Source organism: Grammomys surdaster, unplaced genomic scaffold (genome assembly GCF_004785775.1).
Source record: "Grammomys surdaster isolate TR1022 unplaced genomic scaffold, NIH_TR_1.0 310, whole genome shotgun sequence".
Classification (NCBI taxonomy): domain Eukaryota; kingdom Metazoa; phylum Chordata; class Mammalia; order Rodentia; family Muridae; genus Grammomys; species Grammomys surdaster.
This window is the reverse complement of record NW_021604729.1, coordinates 1,365,739-1,384,823: the sequence shown is the minus strand read 5'-3', so window position 1 is coordinate 1,384,823 and position 19,085 is coordinate 1,365,739. Positions and strand designations below refer to the sequence as shown.

At 50.4% G+C, this 19,085-nt stretch overlaps 1 protein-coding gene across 2 annotated transcripts; it reads left to right on the top strand.

Annotated features, from left to right (window-relative positions):
- Positions 1–490: 490 nt before the first annotated feature.
- On the top strand, positions 491–19,076 carry Fads3 (fatty acid desaturase 3). Of its 2 annotated transcripts, XM_028777479.1 has the most exons (12): positions 491–902; positions 10,910–11,020; positions 11,534–11,731; positions 12,749–12,850; positions 12,933–13,055; positions 13,311–13,371; positions 13,813–13,889; positions 14,297–14,394; positions 14,806–14,902; positions 15,047–15,126; positions 15,287–15,412; positions 16,775–19,076. In XM_028777479.1, the coding sequence occupies exons 1-12, from the start codon at positions 678–680 to the stop codon at positions 16,824–16,826; spliced, it is 1,350 nt and encodes a 449-aa protein (XP_028633312.1). In that variant the 5' UTR covers positions 491–677; the 3' UTR covers positions 16,827–19,076. The 2 variants fall into 2 exon arrangements, 1 of the variants encoding a protein (XP_028633312.1); XR_003712669.1 differs by lacking the exons at positions 15,287–15,412; positions 16,775–19,076 and having other exon boundaries at positions 557–902; positions 14,759–14,902.
- The last annotated feature ends 9 nt before the right edge of the window (positions 19,077–19,085 follow it).

The following is a 19,085-nucleotide window of genomic DNA, read 5'->3' as shown; positions in this document are numbered from 1 at the left end:
TGGATGTTGAGGGTTTGCTGGGGGGTGAGGTCCATTGTTTGGAGGCTGTTGACAAGTCACCCGAGGTAGTGTCCTCATTTCTAGCCACCTGGGATGCATAGCTAAAGACCTGTGACGTTCCTAACTACATTTCTCAGCCTCTCAGGGCTCAGACTTGGGCTCATGTCGGGCCCCTGGGTGTGCGCCTGGGCGCAGCGGCCTGCAGGACTCCCGTGCGCCGCTGGGTCCCCATCCCCCCCACCCCCCACCCCCGCTTTCTCGGTTGAGCCCAGAGTCCAAGAAACTGGGGGGCGGGACAGTGCCCCGGGGGCAGGGCCGGGCGTGGTGGCCCCAGGCCCTCGCGGGTGGGGCGAGCCCCTTCGCGACACCGCCCTCCCGGGGCAGCCAATAGATGTGGAGGCGCCGCGCCTGGATTGGAGCGGGAGCGGGACTGGCCAGAGCGGGGGCCGGTACGAGGGGCGGGCGAGGCGAGTGCTGTCAGCGCGGTTATAAGGGAGGGAAAAGTTCCCTGCGCGGAGAGCCGGGCAGGCGCACGCTCGTACGGCGGCCGCAGCGGCAGGGCGGGGCCGGCAGGGCGGGTGGAGGAGGAAGACCCCCGATTGCGACCTCGCCTCCCTCGGTGTCTCTCTTAGACCTCGGCCACGTACCGGGGTCCAGAGGACTTGTGCACAGCGGTCATGGGCGGCGTCGGGGAGCCCGGCGGGGGACCTGGGTCGCGGGAGGGGCCCGCACCGCTGGGGGCGCCCCTGCCCATCTTCCGCTGGGAGCAGATCCGCCAGCATGACCTACCAGGCGACAAGTGGCTGGTCATCGAGCGCCGCGTCTACGACATCAGCCGCTGGGCACAGCGGCACCCAGGGGGTAGCCGCCTCATCGGCCACCACGGCGCGGAGGACGCCACGGTAAGCTAACCCACAGCGGGCGGGGTGGAGCCTGGCGCTAGCCGTGAAGAGGGAGACGTGGTTCATAGGCTTGGAGTCTCATTCCACCTGCGGACCTTAGCATCCTTTTTGCTCTTTCTGACCTTTGACCCCTACTCTCTGGCTCCAGAGTTGAGATAGAGCCTGGGGTAAGGAGGTCTCTTTCTTGCACGGAGGACCAGCTGTTGAGTCAGTTGTGCAATAAATAGGTCTCAGGGAGGAATGGGCCCACGGAGGTGGGTGTGCCATGAGGGGCATATTCTTCCCTAGGTAAGTACCCGTTGTACTGAGGGTCTCATCTCTGCTCTGAGTCTCTCAGACTATTATCTGGTGCTTCCAAGAGCCAGGGGCAGGGCTAGGTCCCTAGCAATAGGGATGTGCCATCAGAGACTGGGGGCTGGGCAGCAGAGCTTGGGCAGGGCCTGGAGGTCTGTGGCTTATCCAGCACTTGTGTGGACTGTTCTGAGGGCCAGTGACTCACCTCTGCTGGGCTGGCAGCTACACGTGGGAAGACTTTGCCAGGCTGGGTGGGCCTCCATGGGAAGCACAGTCACCCCAGGCACGGACTAGTCCCTGGGGACTCTGGCTTCCCATTCTCAGTCCATGTCTAGACAAGGAGGGATGTGACTGGCCTGAAGGACTATCTGGCTGGAGCCCAGTGGTGAAGCAATTTCCCAGACCCTTCCTCCCTTAGTCCCACTCCATGGACAAAGGTTGAGGCCATGATGCTTTGCCCTCGACTATCCAAAATTGTAGGTTAGTCACACTGGGTGCCTGGAAGATCTGTAAGAGTGGTGGGAATGATTCTCTAGTGGAAGAACTTGGTTGCAGCAAAGGAGATTCTGTCTCAGGACTGTTACTGTCCCTCTCCTCCTGGATTCACTCCAGGCAACTGAAAGGGATAAGAATGAGAAGGTTCCTGAAAAATCATCAACCTGTGGGCCATAGTGTGTGTGTGTGTGTGTGTGTGTGTGTGTGTGTGTACGTTCCTCCTTTCTACCAGAGCATCATGGGCATGAGGTACCATAGCCCCTCCCACTGAGACCTGGCAACCCTGTGAGGATCATGCTGTAGTGGACAGGATGCTGGGCAGGAGAGGAGGACAGCAGAGAGCACTGATTGCTTTGTCTTGCTCAGGGCCAGGCCTGCACAGGAGGCCCGACTACATGGGATTCCTAACTTTATATTTTGCTCAGTGCCCTGAGACCTCCATCTAATGGGTTTTCTATAGCCACCATTTTGATTCACAGCCAGTAAGGTCTGTTAGGTAAACCTCTCTCTGCATCTTGTAGCAGGGTTCTGGCTCTGCCATTGAAGGCACTCAAAGGTAATTTCTCTGAACTTTAGCTTCCTCATTGCTCAGGTGGGGAGAGCTAGACTGTACAGCAAGCCAGCCAAGGGCAAGACCACACCTTCTCAACTATGCTGCTGTGTTGTAGTTGTCTGTTCAGTAACTGTTCTTTAGAGTATATGTGTGTAGACTGGAGAGTGCAGTGGGATAGTCACAACATTTCCAAGCCTTTTCTGGGCGAGCTTGTCAATCTCTGACCCTGCCTGTAATAGGAAGAGATTGCTATAGGCCCCAGACATTGGGGTAGAGTTGCCAAAAATACCTGGTGTACTCAAACTTAAAGGTTGGGAAGGGTCTGGGTTCAGAAGACTCTAGGCTTTGTCTGTGATGGGACCACAAGAAATACTAGGGGTTGAACCAATCCAGTGCCCCATGTGGTCAAATCTAGATGCCAGGTATCCCAACCCAGATCCTGGAGCTCAGGTTAGGGGTAGGATGTGGCTGTCCGCTTTTATCAGCCCTGTCACCCATCAGCTGTTCTCATGTCCAGGCAACAGAAGCCTTCCTGCCAGGAAATTCCCAGAGTTCTTGTGCCATGAAGTCAGCTTGTGGCCATCCTGGGATACAGAGCCTGGTGCCCTAGGGAAAGTACTCTGGGCCCTGGGCCAGGTTTGTCTAAGAGTCATAGGCAACCCTGAGATGAGAAGAGGCAGCCAGAGAGGTCCAGCCCCTGCTGGTCATAAATATGTGAGAGTCACATACCAACTACCTACTATGTGATAGATTCTAAATTCAATGCTTATTGATACTGTTTCTTAATCCTCAGGATACCTACCAACAAAGCAGTTTGCTACTGCTACCCCACGTTACAGATGAGAAAAGAGATTCAAAGAAACAATGTAACTTGAAACAGTGGCAGGTGTGGGATTTGAAAGCACAGTCACACTCTGGCCCACATTGGTTCTTCAGGAATGGGATACCCTGAATCCACCCACGAGTATCTCCTGTGTGTTCCTCACCCCCTGCCTCTGCAGATGCAGCTGGGAACAAAACATTTTCAGGGAAAGAGTATCCAACAGATGGACCAGCTTGAGCAAAGGCTCAGAGGTGGGACCATACCACCCATACCTAAGGAACACAGCATGGCTGCTCTAGAGAGCAGTCATGAGGAGAGGGAATCAAAAGGCAGACATACCAAGCTCACTGGATATTTTTGTTCTTAGAAGGACTTTGGTTCTATTCTAAAGAAGGAGGAGATACTGGGAGGGCAGAGCAGGGAAACCAAAGGGGTCTGATGCATGTTTAAAAGGATCTCAAAAGGATGGGTTAGAACTTAGTTGGTAGACTGCTTGTCTAGTGTTCATGATGCCCTAAGTTCCATCCCTAATGCTGCATAAACTTGCTACCATATCCACTTGTAACCCCTACAATTATGAGACACAGAGGATGTGGAGCTCAAGGTCACCCTAAGTATGAGGTAAGTTTGAGCCCAGCCTGAACACATAGGACCTTGTTAAATAAAAGGCTCCTTGGGGCTAGAGAGATGGCTCAGAGGTTGAGTTCATGCTGCTCTTACAGAGGACCCAAGTTCCATTTCCAGCACCCACATTAGGTGGATCACAACTCTTTGTAACTCAAGCTTCAGGAGAGCCACCATCTCTGGCTTCTGTGTGCACTGTCATTCATATAGACATATTTCCCCCAAACACACACACACACACACACACACACGCACACACAAATAATCACCTTTTAGAAGGGCAAAGGCTTTAAGGTAAGGTAAGCAGGTTAAGGCAAGCAAGATGGGGACCTGCCCTCTCCTTGGGGAGAAAGTTCAGAACAAGTAACAGTGTAACTCGCCTCCAGTTACATGTGAATGTGGCCAGGGTAGAAGGTCAGAGATATGTGAATACTAATAGGGGACATTAGAATTAGCTCATAAGCTAAGATTATGGCTAAGTAGTAGAGTGCTGGCAGAACATACTAAGGCTCTGGGTTCAATCCCCAGGAGTGAAAGTTTTTTAAAAAGGAGCAAAACAACCCATTGAGCCCAGCATTATGGTGAAGCACTTGGGAGGTGGAAGCAGGATCATGAGGAGTTGGGTATCATTCTCAGTTACACATTGACTTGAAGCAATCCTGGCCTATGTGAGATCCTTTATCAAAACCAAAAACTGCTTGGGTTATCTCTGTATTACTTTTGGAGAAGGAGCTGACTTATCCTTCCACCATAACTCTCTTTCCCCCTCAGTGTGACAGGGATAAGAGTTCTTTCATTTTGGGTTCACTGTGGGCACCTGGGTGGCTGGTTACCACGAGTAAGGAAGCCCTGTTCTCAACTGGTGTGGCTATGGAAAAAGTGAGAAATTTCCCAGTAGTCCATGGTGCCCATTAGGCTGAAGCACTTTCAGCCTTAAAAGAATCCAAAACCCAGCAGATTTGAGCCCCTTGGTATCGACCTTCTGTGTCCCCTTGGGAATGACCTGAGCTAGAAGTAGGGGTGGCCAGCACCACCATCAGAGGCTATGTTGTAATAATTTCAGCCAACAGCTTTGGATTAGGCTCTGTTCTGAGAATTTTAGATGTCTTAATTTACTTAATTTTTCTAACAGCCTTGTGAGGTTGGGTCCTGTGTGTTGTATAGATAAAGAGTTTGGAGCAGAAGATAAGCAATATCATAGCACCCTAAAGCAAGGCCTTCAGCCCTGGCTTGGGAGGGAGGGTGTGTCTGAATGGGAGCTGAGAGGGATCAGGATTATGGACCAAGCTCTGAGGCTTGGAAGGCAGGATGGCCTCAACCACCCAGAACCAATGCCCACACCCTGTCCCTAGCAACCACACTGGCTGCTTTGAAAGTCCTACTTCAGCGAGTAGTCATTTTCTGGAGCCTGAGTGGGCATTTGTTTTGTTTGGTTTGTTCTGAGACAGAATCTCATTATGTGTCTCTGGCTGGCCCAGAACTCAGTATATACACTGCTCTGGCTTTGAAACTCATAATGTACACCAAGCTGGTCTCAAACTCACAGAGTTCAATTGCCATCTCCCTCCTGAGTACTGAGGTTACATGTGCAAGCAACCGCACCTGACTCTGGTCGCATTGTTTTACCTGTGCAGGCCAAATTGCTCACTCTCTCCCTGTGGGTAGGAGTCGGGACTGTGACTGGCAGGAATGTAGTGTGCAGAGGTAGGAATGATGGTGACCTTCGAGTATCAGGCAGCTTCTCCCATCCTTTCCTGAGAGCGATGGCTTCCCCTGGCCACCTTTGGGTTTCTGATAAAAGAGCAAGGCTCCAGTGGTAAAGCCAGAGTTCAGTGGTAAATAGAGGACCATGTGGCAGAGGGCCGGGTCATTTTCAGATCTTTGCTGAGCCAGCAACATCTCTGAGGCCACCGGTTCTGGCTGGCAGATCAAACATATTCCCACCCTTCACCAGGACACCAGGGATGCTGAGGGGTCTGGGACAGCTTCCCTTGGGTTGGGTTTTGCTTCACGGACTAGAGCCATGGGTCCTGGCTACAGAGCTGTGTCCCTGCTTCCTTGTGTTTGCCTCAGTTTTTCCATCTGTAAAGAGGGTTACAGATAATGTTTCCTCACTGGGACTTTTGAAAGCAGTGCTGGGGAGAGGATGGCAATGAGCTCCTCCTGTCTGTCCTGCATTTGGAGAGCAACAGAGGCAGAGATATCCTAGAGGTGTCTTTGGAGACCCTATGCCCACCTCTAGTAAAGGTGTAGATGGGCAGCAAGTGTAGCCTAGATCATCAGAGCTCCGATACCCCTCCCTGCTCCTCTACCTTCCTGGCTGATCTGGAATATTCTCCATTCTTTGGCTAGAAACCAGAACTTACTTCCTTCCCTCTCGTGCCTGGAGTAGAAGGAGGTTGACTCCCCCAGCCTCCACCCTTCCTGTTCATTAGCCTGAGACTCAGCTAGGTCTTGACCAAACACATTACAGTTTCACTTCTCCATTCATACCTGCAGCCCATGGCTGCCAGCAGCAGGTGCATAGCAGGGCCCTGGGGCACAGAGGAGAGCTGGTCAATGGGGCTCAGGTTAGCCGTTAGGCTCCTTCTAAGTGCTTTACCCATCAAATCAGTTCTCCCAGCAGCCTGTGAGACATATGTTAACATCTTCCATCTTATTAAGAAGAAAATGTGGAGGGAAGAGGGGAGTAAGCCTGTCTGGGGGCTCCTAAATGGAATCACAGTTCCATCTCTGCAGGAGGGCTAGCTCCAGACCCCAGTCAGCTGCTACATGGAGTTGGGGTCAGGGCATGGGCTCTGTTTGTCTGTATTTTGAGGTTTCCATATTCTGAGTGTGTGTGGGCATCAGAGGGAGCAGATTCAAGTTCAAATCTCAGCTTTGCCACTGCAAACTCTTCCACTGGGACAGGTGTCTCAAGCAGGCTCACCGATGCTCACCTGAAAAATAGTTTACAGCCCTTCTCTGGGAGGTGGGGAGGGCTGGCTCTTGTCTACTTACTATCATCTGCACCTGAAAACTTGCTCCAAGCCAGGTATATCTGGAAACAGAGCCTGCAGGGGTCACTGGAAACTTAAGGTTGCTATGCCTTTTTGTTTGTTTTGTTTCATTTTTTTTAGAGTAAAAATTATCTGTATGGGTGTTTTGCCTGCAAGTATATATATGCATCACATGTGTACCTGGTACTTATGCGTGCACATGTGTTCAGAAATCAGAAGGTGTTGAATTCTTTGGGACTGTAGTTCCTGATGCTCGTGAGCCACCACATGGAGGTGCTGGAAACTCAACCTGGATCCTCTGCAAAACAAGCCATTGTTCTTAACCACTGAGCCATCTCTCTAGCCCATATGGCATGCCTTTTCACCCCAGTACTTTCTACTCACTCTTATCTGAGACTTAATGAAAGATTTCAATTTCATTCGTTTCAACTCTTCTAAAATGTGTGTGTTGGGTGAGATCAAAGTTTGACACACATACCCCTTAACCTTTCTGAGTCTTCTCCCTTACTCTTGATCCTTGATCCTAGAAAAGACTAGTCCAGAGGTTCTCAGCTTGTGGGTCATGACCCCTTTGGGGGAGATAAATGACCCTTTTACAGGGGTCACATAAAACCACCAGGAAAACATAGATATTTACATTATGATTTATAACAGTAGCAAAATTATAGTTATGAAATAGCAATGAAAATAATTTTATTGTTGGGTCTCACCACAACATAAAGAACTGAATGAAAGGGTCACAGCATTAGGAAGGTTGAGAACCACTGGACTAATCCATACGACCCAAGCTAGCATTCCAGGAAGTCGATTGCTGGTATTCTGAGCCAGGGACCCACCTTGTGGGTGCTTTCTGATAACACAGCCTCTGTGCCCACTAGGTCCCAAGGCCCCAGCTTTCTGTCCAAGGGCCTAGGGCCATCTTCTTGTCCCCTTCCCACAAGCAGGAACCCTGATCTACACACTGGAAATTTCAGACCTGGTCCCAAAGTACTCATACCTGTCCTATCACTTTATTGGGTTGAGCTGACTGGGACACCCTTGGAGAGCCTGGTTCTGCTCACCTTCCTACTGTGCACGCCTATACAGGAGGCTGTATCTTTCATATGGGTCCAGAGGCACATTTCTAAGAGTCTGAATCTTTCTTGTTGACGAAGTGGGTGGCTCTCTGTGTGTGAGAGGTTGGTGTGGGGAGGGAGGGAGGAAGGAGGGAGGGAGAGAGGGCAGAGGGGAGAGAGAGAGAGAGAGAGAGAGAGAGAGAGAGAGAGAGAGAGAATATGTCTGTCTGTCTGTCTGTCTGTCTGTCTGTCTTTCCATGCCCCAGGCTGTGTGCCCAGATGGGGAAGTTTCAAATCACCATAGCTTTAGGGAATTCTGGCATTGATATAGCAAAGAAGGACCTTGAGAGTATTATGCTATGTGAAACAGGCTAATCACTAAGGGACAGATGCTGTCTGACTCCATTTAAGTGAGGTTCCTGGAATAAGGCTAGATCCATGTGGAAGGAGAAGGAGGAGTTTAACGGGTATAGCATTTTATCTGGGGGAAGAGGAGACAGTTCTGGAGATAGATGGCCACACATCAGCAGGAAGGTCCTGTAACATCCAGGACCTTACACCTAAGAGTGGTAAACCGAGGTGTGTTTTACAGCAAATGATGATGATGATGATGAAAGCCTGAGGATGTAGCTCAGTTGGTAGCATGCTGCCTAGAACCCACAGATTCCTTGGGTTCAATCACCAATAATGTACAAACCAGTAGTGGTGGTGCACGCCTGTAATCCCAGCACTCAGAGATGGACGAGTCAGAAGCTTAGCATCATCCTCAGCAATGTATTTATTTCAAGGCCATCCTGGCTATGTGTGACTTGTCTTAGAAACAAAGACTAGAGGCCACTGCAGAAGGATGAACTGGCTCAAAGTCACATGGAAATGGGGTCAGCAGAACCCCAAGACCAATCCCCAGTGAGCCTGGGCCCAGGCAGCTTCCTGTGAAACCCTATTCTCCTGTCTCTCTGCCCTTTTCCTGTGTCCCTGCCCCTCCTTCATCTCTAGAGGAAATGAGGGCTATGCTTTTATAACTCTCATTGCTTGATGAGCCCCAGGGAACCAGGCAGCCTGAGTTATTTTCAAAGCCACACCCTCCTAGCACCCCAGCCCCTGCCTTGGGTCACTGACCCTAGAGTAGACTAGATACAGCCTCTAAATAGTGTCCTTCCTCCAAGGACTCTACAGAAATGTCCCGGCAATAGCTATGGGGGTGACAGTCATTTTCAGCTTCATTTTATTTTTAAATTATTTTTATTTCTCTCTCTCTCTCTCTCTCTCTCTCTCTCTCTCTCTCTCTCTCTCTCTCTCGCTCTCTCTCGCTCTCACTCTGTGTGTGTGTGTGTGTGTTGTATGCATGTGGTGTGAGTATGAGGAGGATGTTGAGTCTCTTCTTTTACTCTCTACCCCATTGCTGAGACAAGGTCTCATTGAATCTGGAGCCACACTGGTAGTCATCAAGCTCCAGCCATCCTCAAGTCTCTGCTCTCCCCCAGTTCCTTGCCCCAGGGCTGGGTTACACACTCACACAGCTATGCCCAGATTTCTATCTGGGTGGTAGGGATTTGAACTCCGGTCACATGCTTTCCCAGCAAGTGCTCTTCCCATTGAGCCATCTTTTTAGCCTTTTATTTTAACAGACATTTAATAAGAGCCCTGTTCCTGGGGCCGGGGGCATCTCAGCAGCTGTCTCCACTGTACAATAATCAGTGTGATTAGCTTGGTGACTGCAGTGGGGTGACTGTATTAATATCATTTCTGTTTCAACCTACACACGCTGCTGCAAGACAATAGGAGGCACCTGTTCTTTGTCAGACTTCTGCACCTTGTCAGACTTTAGCACCTTGGAAGGGCCCTAAATGTCCTTTCCCGGGGCTATGGGGACAATGCCATCCAGTCACCCTCTCTGCTTTTGAAGTCGCAACAGTAAAAGTCAGAAGAGCAGCTGTGACCAATAAATGGGCTAGATGTGATATCATACACAAACAATGAATGGTGTAAGTAAGGCGCAAGAACAAGCTTGAAACAGGAAGGACGAAGGGCCTGGCCACCTTCTCACCCTTTTGTGCCTTTTCCTGTATTTCTCCTTACCTCTGACCAATTATTATCAAAAGGCACAGGAGTGTCAGGCTTTTCTATACTTAAAGAAAATGATGCTATCTCCTGAGAATGTACCTCAGTTGGTAGAGTGCTTAGCTATCATGCATGGAGGTCCTGTGTTCAGTTGAGCACTCATGTGAACCGGGTGGGCGTGGTGGTGCATGCCTGTAGTTCCAGCACTAGGGAGATTGAGACCAGAGGATTCAAAGTCATTCTCTCTTGAGCTATTTAGTGACTTGGAGGCCATCCTGGGCTATATGATACCCTGTCTCCAAAGATAAATGACTAATCAAGTAAGTGTGACTGCTTAAACACCTTCCTTGTGTAAACCCAAGAACTCAATGTGTATGGCCCACCACTGACCCACCCCACGTGGCCCTGAGGTCTCCAATGACAAGTCCTCACACACACATTTTACTCACTGTTGTACTGGTGAGAATTGAATAAAGTCAACGTCTGTGAGCCAAATCTTGTTTTATATGCTGTAAAAAAGGCTATGGCACACAGAAAGCTTTTTAGAAGGGCTAAGCCTATTCATGGATGGACTCAGTCTTTCTGGAGTTCTTTCAGGCATATTGAGAGGAGAAACCAGTACTTGATGAAGCAGACAGGGCATGGCAAATGAGGGGTGTTAAACAGGGTACTTGGGCCTAGGAGGACTAGAGAGGGCTCATAGGTAAGGCTTTCTCTCCTGGTCTTATGTCTATGACTGCCCAGTTGATTTTCTGTCTGTCTGTTCTGTCTGTCTATAGACAGCCCCCCTTTTTCTTTTTTAGTTTTAAAATTTGGATTTATTCAACTTTTGTGTGTGAGTGTTTTGCCTGCATGTAACACATGCATGCTTAGTGCCCACAGAGGTGAGAAGAGGGCATTGGATCCCTGAAACAGGAGTTACTAGTGGTTAGGAACCAGCATATGGATGCTGGGAATCTAACTTAGGGCCTCTGCAAGAGCAACCAATGCTCTCTTCTCCACTGTGCTGCCTTTGCAGCCCTCAATGGCGTCCTCACCCTGTTTCCTGTTGGTTCTTCCTGGATACTACATAAGCTGTTCACTGACTGTCTGTTCTCCTTCAGGATGCCTTCCACGCCTTCCACCAGGATCTCCGTTTTGTGCGAAGGTTCCTGAAACCCCTGTTGATTGGAGAGCTAGCTCCAGAGGAACCCAGCCAGGATGGAGCTCAGAATGTGAGGGAACAGCTGGAGGGCTTGGGGACATTGCCTGTTGCCAGTAGCAGCTTGTTCTGTATTAATATTGGGAGATGCAAGGTGGGGCTGGGTCTGTATCCCCCTTTGGGGCCACAGTCAAAGGTGAATTCATAGCAATGTTCTGTAGAAGTAAGGATTCTAAATCTGACTTAGCTAGGAACTTGCTATGGATCTCCAGTGAGCTTTCTTTCTGTTCCAGATGCAGTGGAAACTCCCTCCTACCTCCAATTCTATAATGAGGATATTTTTTAGTCTTAAAGGTTTCCTTTATTGGCTCTGATTTTCTCTGATTATCACCCACCCCACATCTTTGGGGCCAAGGAGAGACTTAGCCACAAGCTAGTTCCCCAGGCCATATCCTGTCTGGTGTTATTGTTTCTCCATCTGTCACCCAGCAGTGGGAAGTGGGATGGCTTAAGAATGCAATGGTAAGTTTTTGGGGACTGTGGCAGTCCCTGCTTCTTCATCTGCTGGACTGCTTCCCTGCCATAGGCCCAGCTGATTGAGGACTTCCGAGCCTTGCGCCAGGCAGCTGAGGACATGAAGCTGTTTGAAGCTGATACCACTTTCTTTGCACTCCTGCTGGGCCACATCCTGGCTATGGAGTTGTTGGCCTGGCTTATCATCTACCTCTTGGGCCCTGGCTGGGTGTCCAGTATCCTTGCTGCTCTCATCCTGGCCATCTCTCAGGTAACTCTAAGACTATGCAGCAGATGTGGAGTCTAGAACATGTGGAAACTCAGGACAGTTTCCTTATGAATGAAAGAAGTGGATGGATGGATGGATGGATGGATGGATGGATGGATGGATGGATGGGAAAGTGAAATGTTGGAGGCCCTTAAGATCCACCAGACCCAGAATACCTCAGCCCTATGTGTGACAAGTCTTGTGTAGCTGAAGAAAAGAATGGTCCTTTGCTGCCTATCATGAAGGTCATGGTTAACACTCCTGTGACAAAAGACAGATTAGCAAGAGAAAAACTTAGAAAATTCATCTGATCATAGTCTTATGTGACACAGAAGCATTCAGATTAAAGAACAAAAGACCAGAGTGAGCCATCTATTATTATTATTTTTAACATGTATGTTCTATGAAGCAGAAACAGCTTGTAGAAATGGGAGCAGACATGAAAGGTCTGTGTGATGGAAATAGAATGAAAGGGTCTGAGCAAATGGAAACAGACTGGCTCAGAATCCTGGCAAAGCCTGTCTGCTCAGAGTCTTCTTGACCTCTTTCTGAGGCCTTCTTCCTTCACAAGTGTGAGATGGAATGCTTTTTGAAAAGCTTCTGATAAGCTCTTATCAGATGAGATAGCCCTTCTTCATGGTCAGCGCCAAAGCAAAGGGAAAATTAGAGTGGTGATTTTAGGCCTTGGAGAAGAAGAGCCCTTGTGTCTATGGCCTGCTTCAGGTAGGGTAAAGAATTCTAGGTTCTGTTATTTGTCTTGGGGGATCCAGGGAAGCAGGAGACAGGACACTATGAGAATAGAAAGTTTGCTTCTGAAGTCATTATTCAGAGGTATGATGTTTCTGAGCACTGACATTTGTGTGTAGGCACACTGCCAAACTCAATTGCATTGGTTCAGTTAAAGAGGCAGCTGGTTTCAGAAGAGCATCAGTAGTAGGTGAAGCACTAGCAGCGGGTTGACCTCTGGTGCCAGAAGTGGCTGGCTTCCACCTCCACTCTTGACCTATCCCCTCTCCCCAGGCCCAGTGCTGGTGTCTGCAACATGATCTAGGTCATGCTTCCATCTTTGCTAAGTCCAGGTGGAACCATGTGGCCCAGCAGTTCGTGATGGGGCAGCTGAAAGTGAGTGTGGAGCTGGGTGTGGGGGTCATCTGTACTGGGTCTGTTCAAGTATGTGGGTACCTGAGATCCCTTCTCCCCACAGGGCTTTTCCGCCCACTGGTGGAATTTCCGCCACTTCCAGCACCACGCCAAACCCAATATCTTCCACAAGGACCCAGATGTGACTGTCGCACCTGTCTTCCTCCTGGGGGAGTCATCTGTGGAGGTAGGTGGGATGGCACATCACTGCTCTCAAGAGAGGCCTGTAGCTAAGGGGACTTGGCAGGGACTGAGGCCTCGCGCTTGCTCCCCAGCTTACCCTGCGTCTAGCTCTAGCTCCAGACCTTCCCCCATCTCCTAGCCACCTGGGGATGAGTGGCTCAGTGGCTAGAATCTAGAGTTGCCTTTGACCTTGGCCTCAGCCAGCCCCCTGATCTTGCCCTGGAGAGCTGTTCTCCCCAGCCGACGCCTGTCTCCACAGTATGGCAAGAAGAAACGCAGATACCTGCCCTACAACCACCAGCATCTATACTTCTTCCTGAGTGAGTACCTACTGGCCCTCTGGGGTGGGAATGTGGCAGGGCTAAGCCTCTTAGTCTATGCTGCCTACCTGAAGGTTCCTAGCCACCTTCTACTCTGGCTGTCCTCTTTCCCACCCTCCTTAGAGTCCCTCTGCCCTCAAGTCAGGGCTGTCCAGAGTCCTAGAGTATTTTGTAATTGCCTCTGCAAACAGGGACAGGGTAGGCTCAAGGGCAGGAATGTGTAAGGCTGGCTCCTTACCTACACAAGGAACAAGGGAGGTGGGAGACGGGGCCAAGAGCCAGCCAGCAAGGGACTAAATGAATAGAGCCTTGTGGGAGCTGTGAGCTCAGCTCAGTGTGAGGTCAGCACTTACATCTTATGGGTGTTCCTCCTCTTCTCCACCCACACCACTTGGGTAGCCCATCCCTGTTCCTGCATGCCCTTATGCTCCCTTCTTGCAGTTGGCCCACCGCTGCTCACCTTGGTGAACTTTGAAGTTGAAAATCTGGCATATATGCTGGTGTGCATGCAATGGACGGTAAGTGGGTTCTGCTCAGGGCCCCAGGCATGTAGCTTTCTGGGAGAGGGCTCCAGGGGACAGTGCTATCCATCCCTGAGTGTGCATGGGTATATGTGTGTGCACTGATGTGATCTGTATGTGCTGTGGAAGAGCCCCCCTTCCTGGGTAGAATCACTGGATTGACTCCCAGGTATCTGTGTCCCAAGCACAGGCTGCCCTAATGTACCCTTCAAGGTCACTGACATGGTCAGTCCTACCTGGTGATAAGGTGGGGACCCCTGTTCTTTTACTCAGCTATAGTAGCAGAAGCCCACTGAGGGGAAGAGCCCTGAAGCAAATGAGAATTGAATGAGCCCAGCCCTTCTTCCTGCCTCCCAGGTTCCCCAACCCATGGAGGCTACTCAACAATGCCTCTGTTCTCACAGGACTTGCTGTGGGCTGCCAGTTTCTACTCCCGCTTCTTCTTGTCCTACTCTCCCTTCTATGGTGCCACTGGGACACTGCTCCTCTTTGTTGCTGTCAGGTATGGCCAGATTCAGAGTGACAGGGAGTGGGGAGGTCTCACACAGGTGGCAGGGAACCTTGACTGCAGCCCTCCTTGTTCAGCCTGTTGTCCCTCTGCAGGATGGGTGGCAGTATCACCTCTTCAAGTGGCTGATGTACATAGTCAAGCACTAGCAGAGTGGCCAGACCCTGGGGCTGGCAGGTCTGAGGGAAGAAGCTTGGCTTGGTCATGGCTCTATGGGTGACCCTCTTGAGAAAGGTTGGCCTGGGCATAGCCTCACTAAGGACACTGCTCTATGAGATTTCTTTAAATGTCAAGGTGGGAGAAACTAGATACTCCCATGGTATAGATGGGCCTAGGTCTGGGTTCATCTGCATGCCAGCTTCCACTCAGAACTCGATTGGAGCAGTACTGAAGCCTTCCTCACAGGGTGCTGGAGAGCCACTGGTTCGTGTGGATCACACAGATGAACCACATCCCCAAGGAGATTGGCCATGAAAAGCATCGGGACTGGGCCAGCTCTCAGGTAGGTACTGGAGAGCCTGGTGGGAGGATGTGCCAGCTGGGGAGTCCTAGACTGGGAGGGATCAGGCCTTCCTGAGGCTGCCAGGTGGTGGGGTCAATGTTCTAAGCCAGCCTCTCTCACTCGGACCTCTCCTGACCTTGACAGCTGGCAGCCACCTGCAATGTGGAACCTTCACTCTTCATTGACTGGTTCAGTGGACACCTCAACTTCCAGATTGAGCACCAGTGAGTGTGGCCTCGAGGGCTTTCTGGGTTCAGGGTGAGGCCAAAGCCAGGGCCCAGGACTCCCCTCTGTTGGGTCCCTGGAAGATGTGGCCTGGGTGAGGGGAGGCATGGGTGGGCTCCCTCTAGTAGTTCCCTACTCAGATCTGGCCTGCCCTTCTAGCCTCTTTCCCACGATGCCAAGGCACAACTACCGGAGGGTGGCCCCCCTAGTCAAGGCATTCTGCGCCAAGCATGGCCTACACTACGAGGTGAAGCCCTTCCTCACCGCCCTGGTGGATATCATCGGGTAAGGCTGCACCTGGGCCCCTCAGGTTGCATGTTCTAGTCTCTTCCAAGGCTCCATGCTCACTTCTGACTAGGTCAGCATATTCTGCGCAACAGTCCTCAAAGGAGGCCCTTTCTAAGAACTGACTTTCTAGAGCTTTCCCGATTAGCCAGTGCTCTCCTTTCCCCTGCAACATGGAGGACTTATGAAGCCCTACAAATATGGGAGTGAGTCAGACAGTCGGAGAGGTTCCTGTGTCCTGGGAGCTGGAGCCTATGTTCTAGTTGAGGAAACAGAAAGCAAGCAGCTATAGGGCTGGGGAGATGTAGGTATGTAAAGTGCTTTCCTTGTCATTGATGAGGTCCTGAGTTCAGATACCCAGCACCCATGTAAAAATCCAGGAATGATGGCATGCGCCTGTAATCCCAGCACTGGGAAGCAGAAACAGGGATCCCTGGGACTTATTGGCTAGTGAGCTTAAGGTGTAGTGAAAGATAAACACATATATGCACACAGTGAGTGGGACGAGAGAGAGTGTTAGTGGTTAAACAAACACTTGTTGTTTAACCAGTGAGTACATGACAAACGTGAGAACCATTTTAATAGCATAACAAGAATGGAAACCGAGGGTGGAGGCAGGAGAGGGGAGGCAGAGGGCAGGCAGAGTGTAGTATTGTTTATGGCATGGCAGGTGTGAAGGATGGTGAAGCTGATGTGTGAGCAGAGGCAAGAAGCAGGGCGACAACTGGTCACTGGGTAGAGGGATCTGGCTGAAGCGTATTCCAGATAGAGACCCTGCAGAGGCCATGGGGCAGGAGTGTGCGGATTTGTAGGCCACGGAGTGGAAGGGAGACCACCTGGCTTTCAAATGTTGCAAAGATGCTCTAAGCAGACATGCAGTCTGAGCAAGGGCGAAAGCAGAGATGGTAAAGCCAAAGTGCTCGTACTTGTCCAGGCGGGGGTGAGAGGGCTCAGCCCCAGGAGGAGCCTTGGAAGTGGGAGCAGAGTTTGGATATTCAGCCTGCAGACATCTACATATTGTTCTTTCCCTGGTTTCTGTACTTGTCTTTGGTGTCCTCATGGAGCAGCTTCTGTGTCCCACGTTTTTTGGGTTGCAGAGTCCAACAGGGAGAGGCAACAGGGAGAAGCAGGTGAACCAGGCCAGGCCCACTGAGGCTCACAACTGGACTTGGCCACCTGCCACTCACCTCCTTGTTGCAGTCCAGATTCCACTCTGGTTAATGAGTACCTGGCCCCACACAGCTGCCTGTCCTGGGGGGAATGGGAACTCATAGGAATGTCTTCACTCAACACTCCTTATGGGACACAGGGGGCTACTAATACCTTCCAGTTGAGTCCCTGATCCCCATCCTCACCTCTCAGGTCCTTGAAGAAGTCTGGCGACATCTGGCTGGATGCATACCTCCATCAATGAAGGCAGCACCCTCGTGGGTGGTGAAGGGGGTAAGGGTCCAGATTCCAGCAGTCACCAAGCCACTGGGCAAGATTGACAGCCATCCTCACCCCCTGCTGGGGCAGCCTGTCTGCCTGCCGGGTCCTGCTGGCTTTCCTCAGTCCTCAGCATTTTCTGTTCAGGAACCCTATGGCCATGGCACACGTCCAACAGGACCAGGGGTGGAGGGAACATACTTAAAATGACACAGTGAGCATAGCATGTTTTCCTAGAGCAAGAACTGGAGGGAAAACTTGTTATTTTTTTATATAAAAAGCAACCCAGAGACATGGAGCCAAGTGTTGGATTTTCATGGATTTTGGAGCCAAATCGGCTTCAGACTTGGTGGAGGGGGTATCAGTGTCAAGTTGGGATGGAATGTAAGGAGGTCCCCTCCACTCTGGGTGCTCTGGGTCATGGAGGCAACATGGAGGCTCTACCCCATGGCTTGTTCCTACACTGAGCAGCACACCTGGGTGAGTTATGTACTCAGGGGCCTAAGGTTAAGGATCACACCTGCAGGAGCCTCTAGGTTCTGGAATGGGAAAGCCTGTATGTCTGTACTGGCTTCCTATAGCCCTCTATGCAGGAGGGCCCAGTACTGGGAGCTCTGCTAGACTTGGCATTGCACAACAGTTGTAGTGCTGAATAGGCAGTGACTCAAGCGTGGCCATCCTGTCCCTAAGTCCTTGGAATCTAAGGACTATTTCTTGAGCAGGGGCTAACCTCCCACTTGGCCTCAGGATCTTCACCTGGATAATGGGTACAGTTGAGTGCACCTATCAACCTTTGAACAGCTCAAGGTGAAGATTGTGCTTTATCTTGATTCTCTCCCCAAATATTTAAGGATGTTCCCTTCTACTAAAGCTAAATAAGCACTCCAGTCTGGGAGGACATCCCTTCCCTAGTGCTAAAAAAAAAAAAAAAAAAAATCACACTCAGTGCTGTAGGCACACTAGGCAAATACTCCACTCTTGACCTAAACCCAAGTTTAGTGAGAAAGGAGAGGGGACAGTGGACCCTTTCAGTCCCAGCACTGACACCTCATGGCTCCAAGCTGGGCTACAGATCCTTAAAGAGGTCTTAGAAGCTTTAGGCTGTTGCAAACCCAGTAGAAATGCCAGACTGGGGATCTCCTGTAGGAGCTGAGGCCTCACCACCAGCTGTGTGGACTACCCCACCCTCTCTCCACTCCCTGTGACCTCCTTGCCTAGGGGAGTACCAGTAGGAGCCTCCTGGATAAAGCTAGGGAAACAGAGGTCACATCTGCTGGGCACCTACCTCGTTCTGCTCCATTTAGCTTCTGCCTCTCTTTCCCTGGGATTAGGTGGATGGGGGTAAGTCATATATCTGCTAAGACTTAAGGCTGCTTGACTCAAGGAAGGAATTCAAGCTCTCAAAGCCAAAGTATCACCTCCAAAGTGATGAGAAATAAAAAGGATGCCTTAGGAAGGCTCTCAGCAAAAGGCTGGGCTCAGCAGTGAATTTAAAAGCTTTATGCATATGATCCCATGCCTCTGGGCTATTTGTTCCCTGAGACTAGCCCTTTGCTTTCTCTGGACTTTATTTTCTTCCTCAGGTAAGGACTGAAGATCCCTTGAAAGATACTTCTAAGCCCTGTAAGCATAACTTGTAATCCTAGGTACTTAAACGGAAACAGGAGGATCACAAGTTCAAAGGCAGCCAAGGCAACTTAATAAAATCTTGTCTTGAGATGATAATAATAAATATTTTAAGGGTCTGGGGATGTAACACAGTAGGAAGACTTCTAGCATGTGTAGGCCCTGAGTTCAAACCCTGACACACACACACACACACACACACACACACACACACACACACACACCTACTTCCTGCCTCAAAAGCAAATTTCTTATACCCAGAGTATATCATACTGTCTTTTTGTACTTCTGTTGGCACTGCATCCAAATTTTGATGATCCTAGTACCACATAAGTATGGCCAATGGTGGGGGGTAAGGAGGGTAGGGCATGCCCTTGACATAACTGTCTGGCAGCACTTGGTCTCCACTCTGGCAAAGTCAGCTTTTTGTTGGTGTCTCTGACACGCTTAGGGACATGTCCTGCTCAGAGGAATCACCCAGCCTGCAGCACCACCCACGGGTATCCACATGAACAGTGTGGACTGTTTCATGCTGCCCCTAGTGGTGGCCACAGGGAGTGTGCTTTCTCCCTCCAAATCCAGAGTTATTCAATAAAATACCCTGCAGAGACCCCTCCCT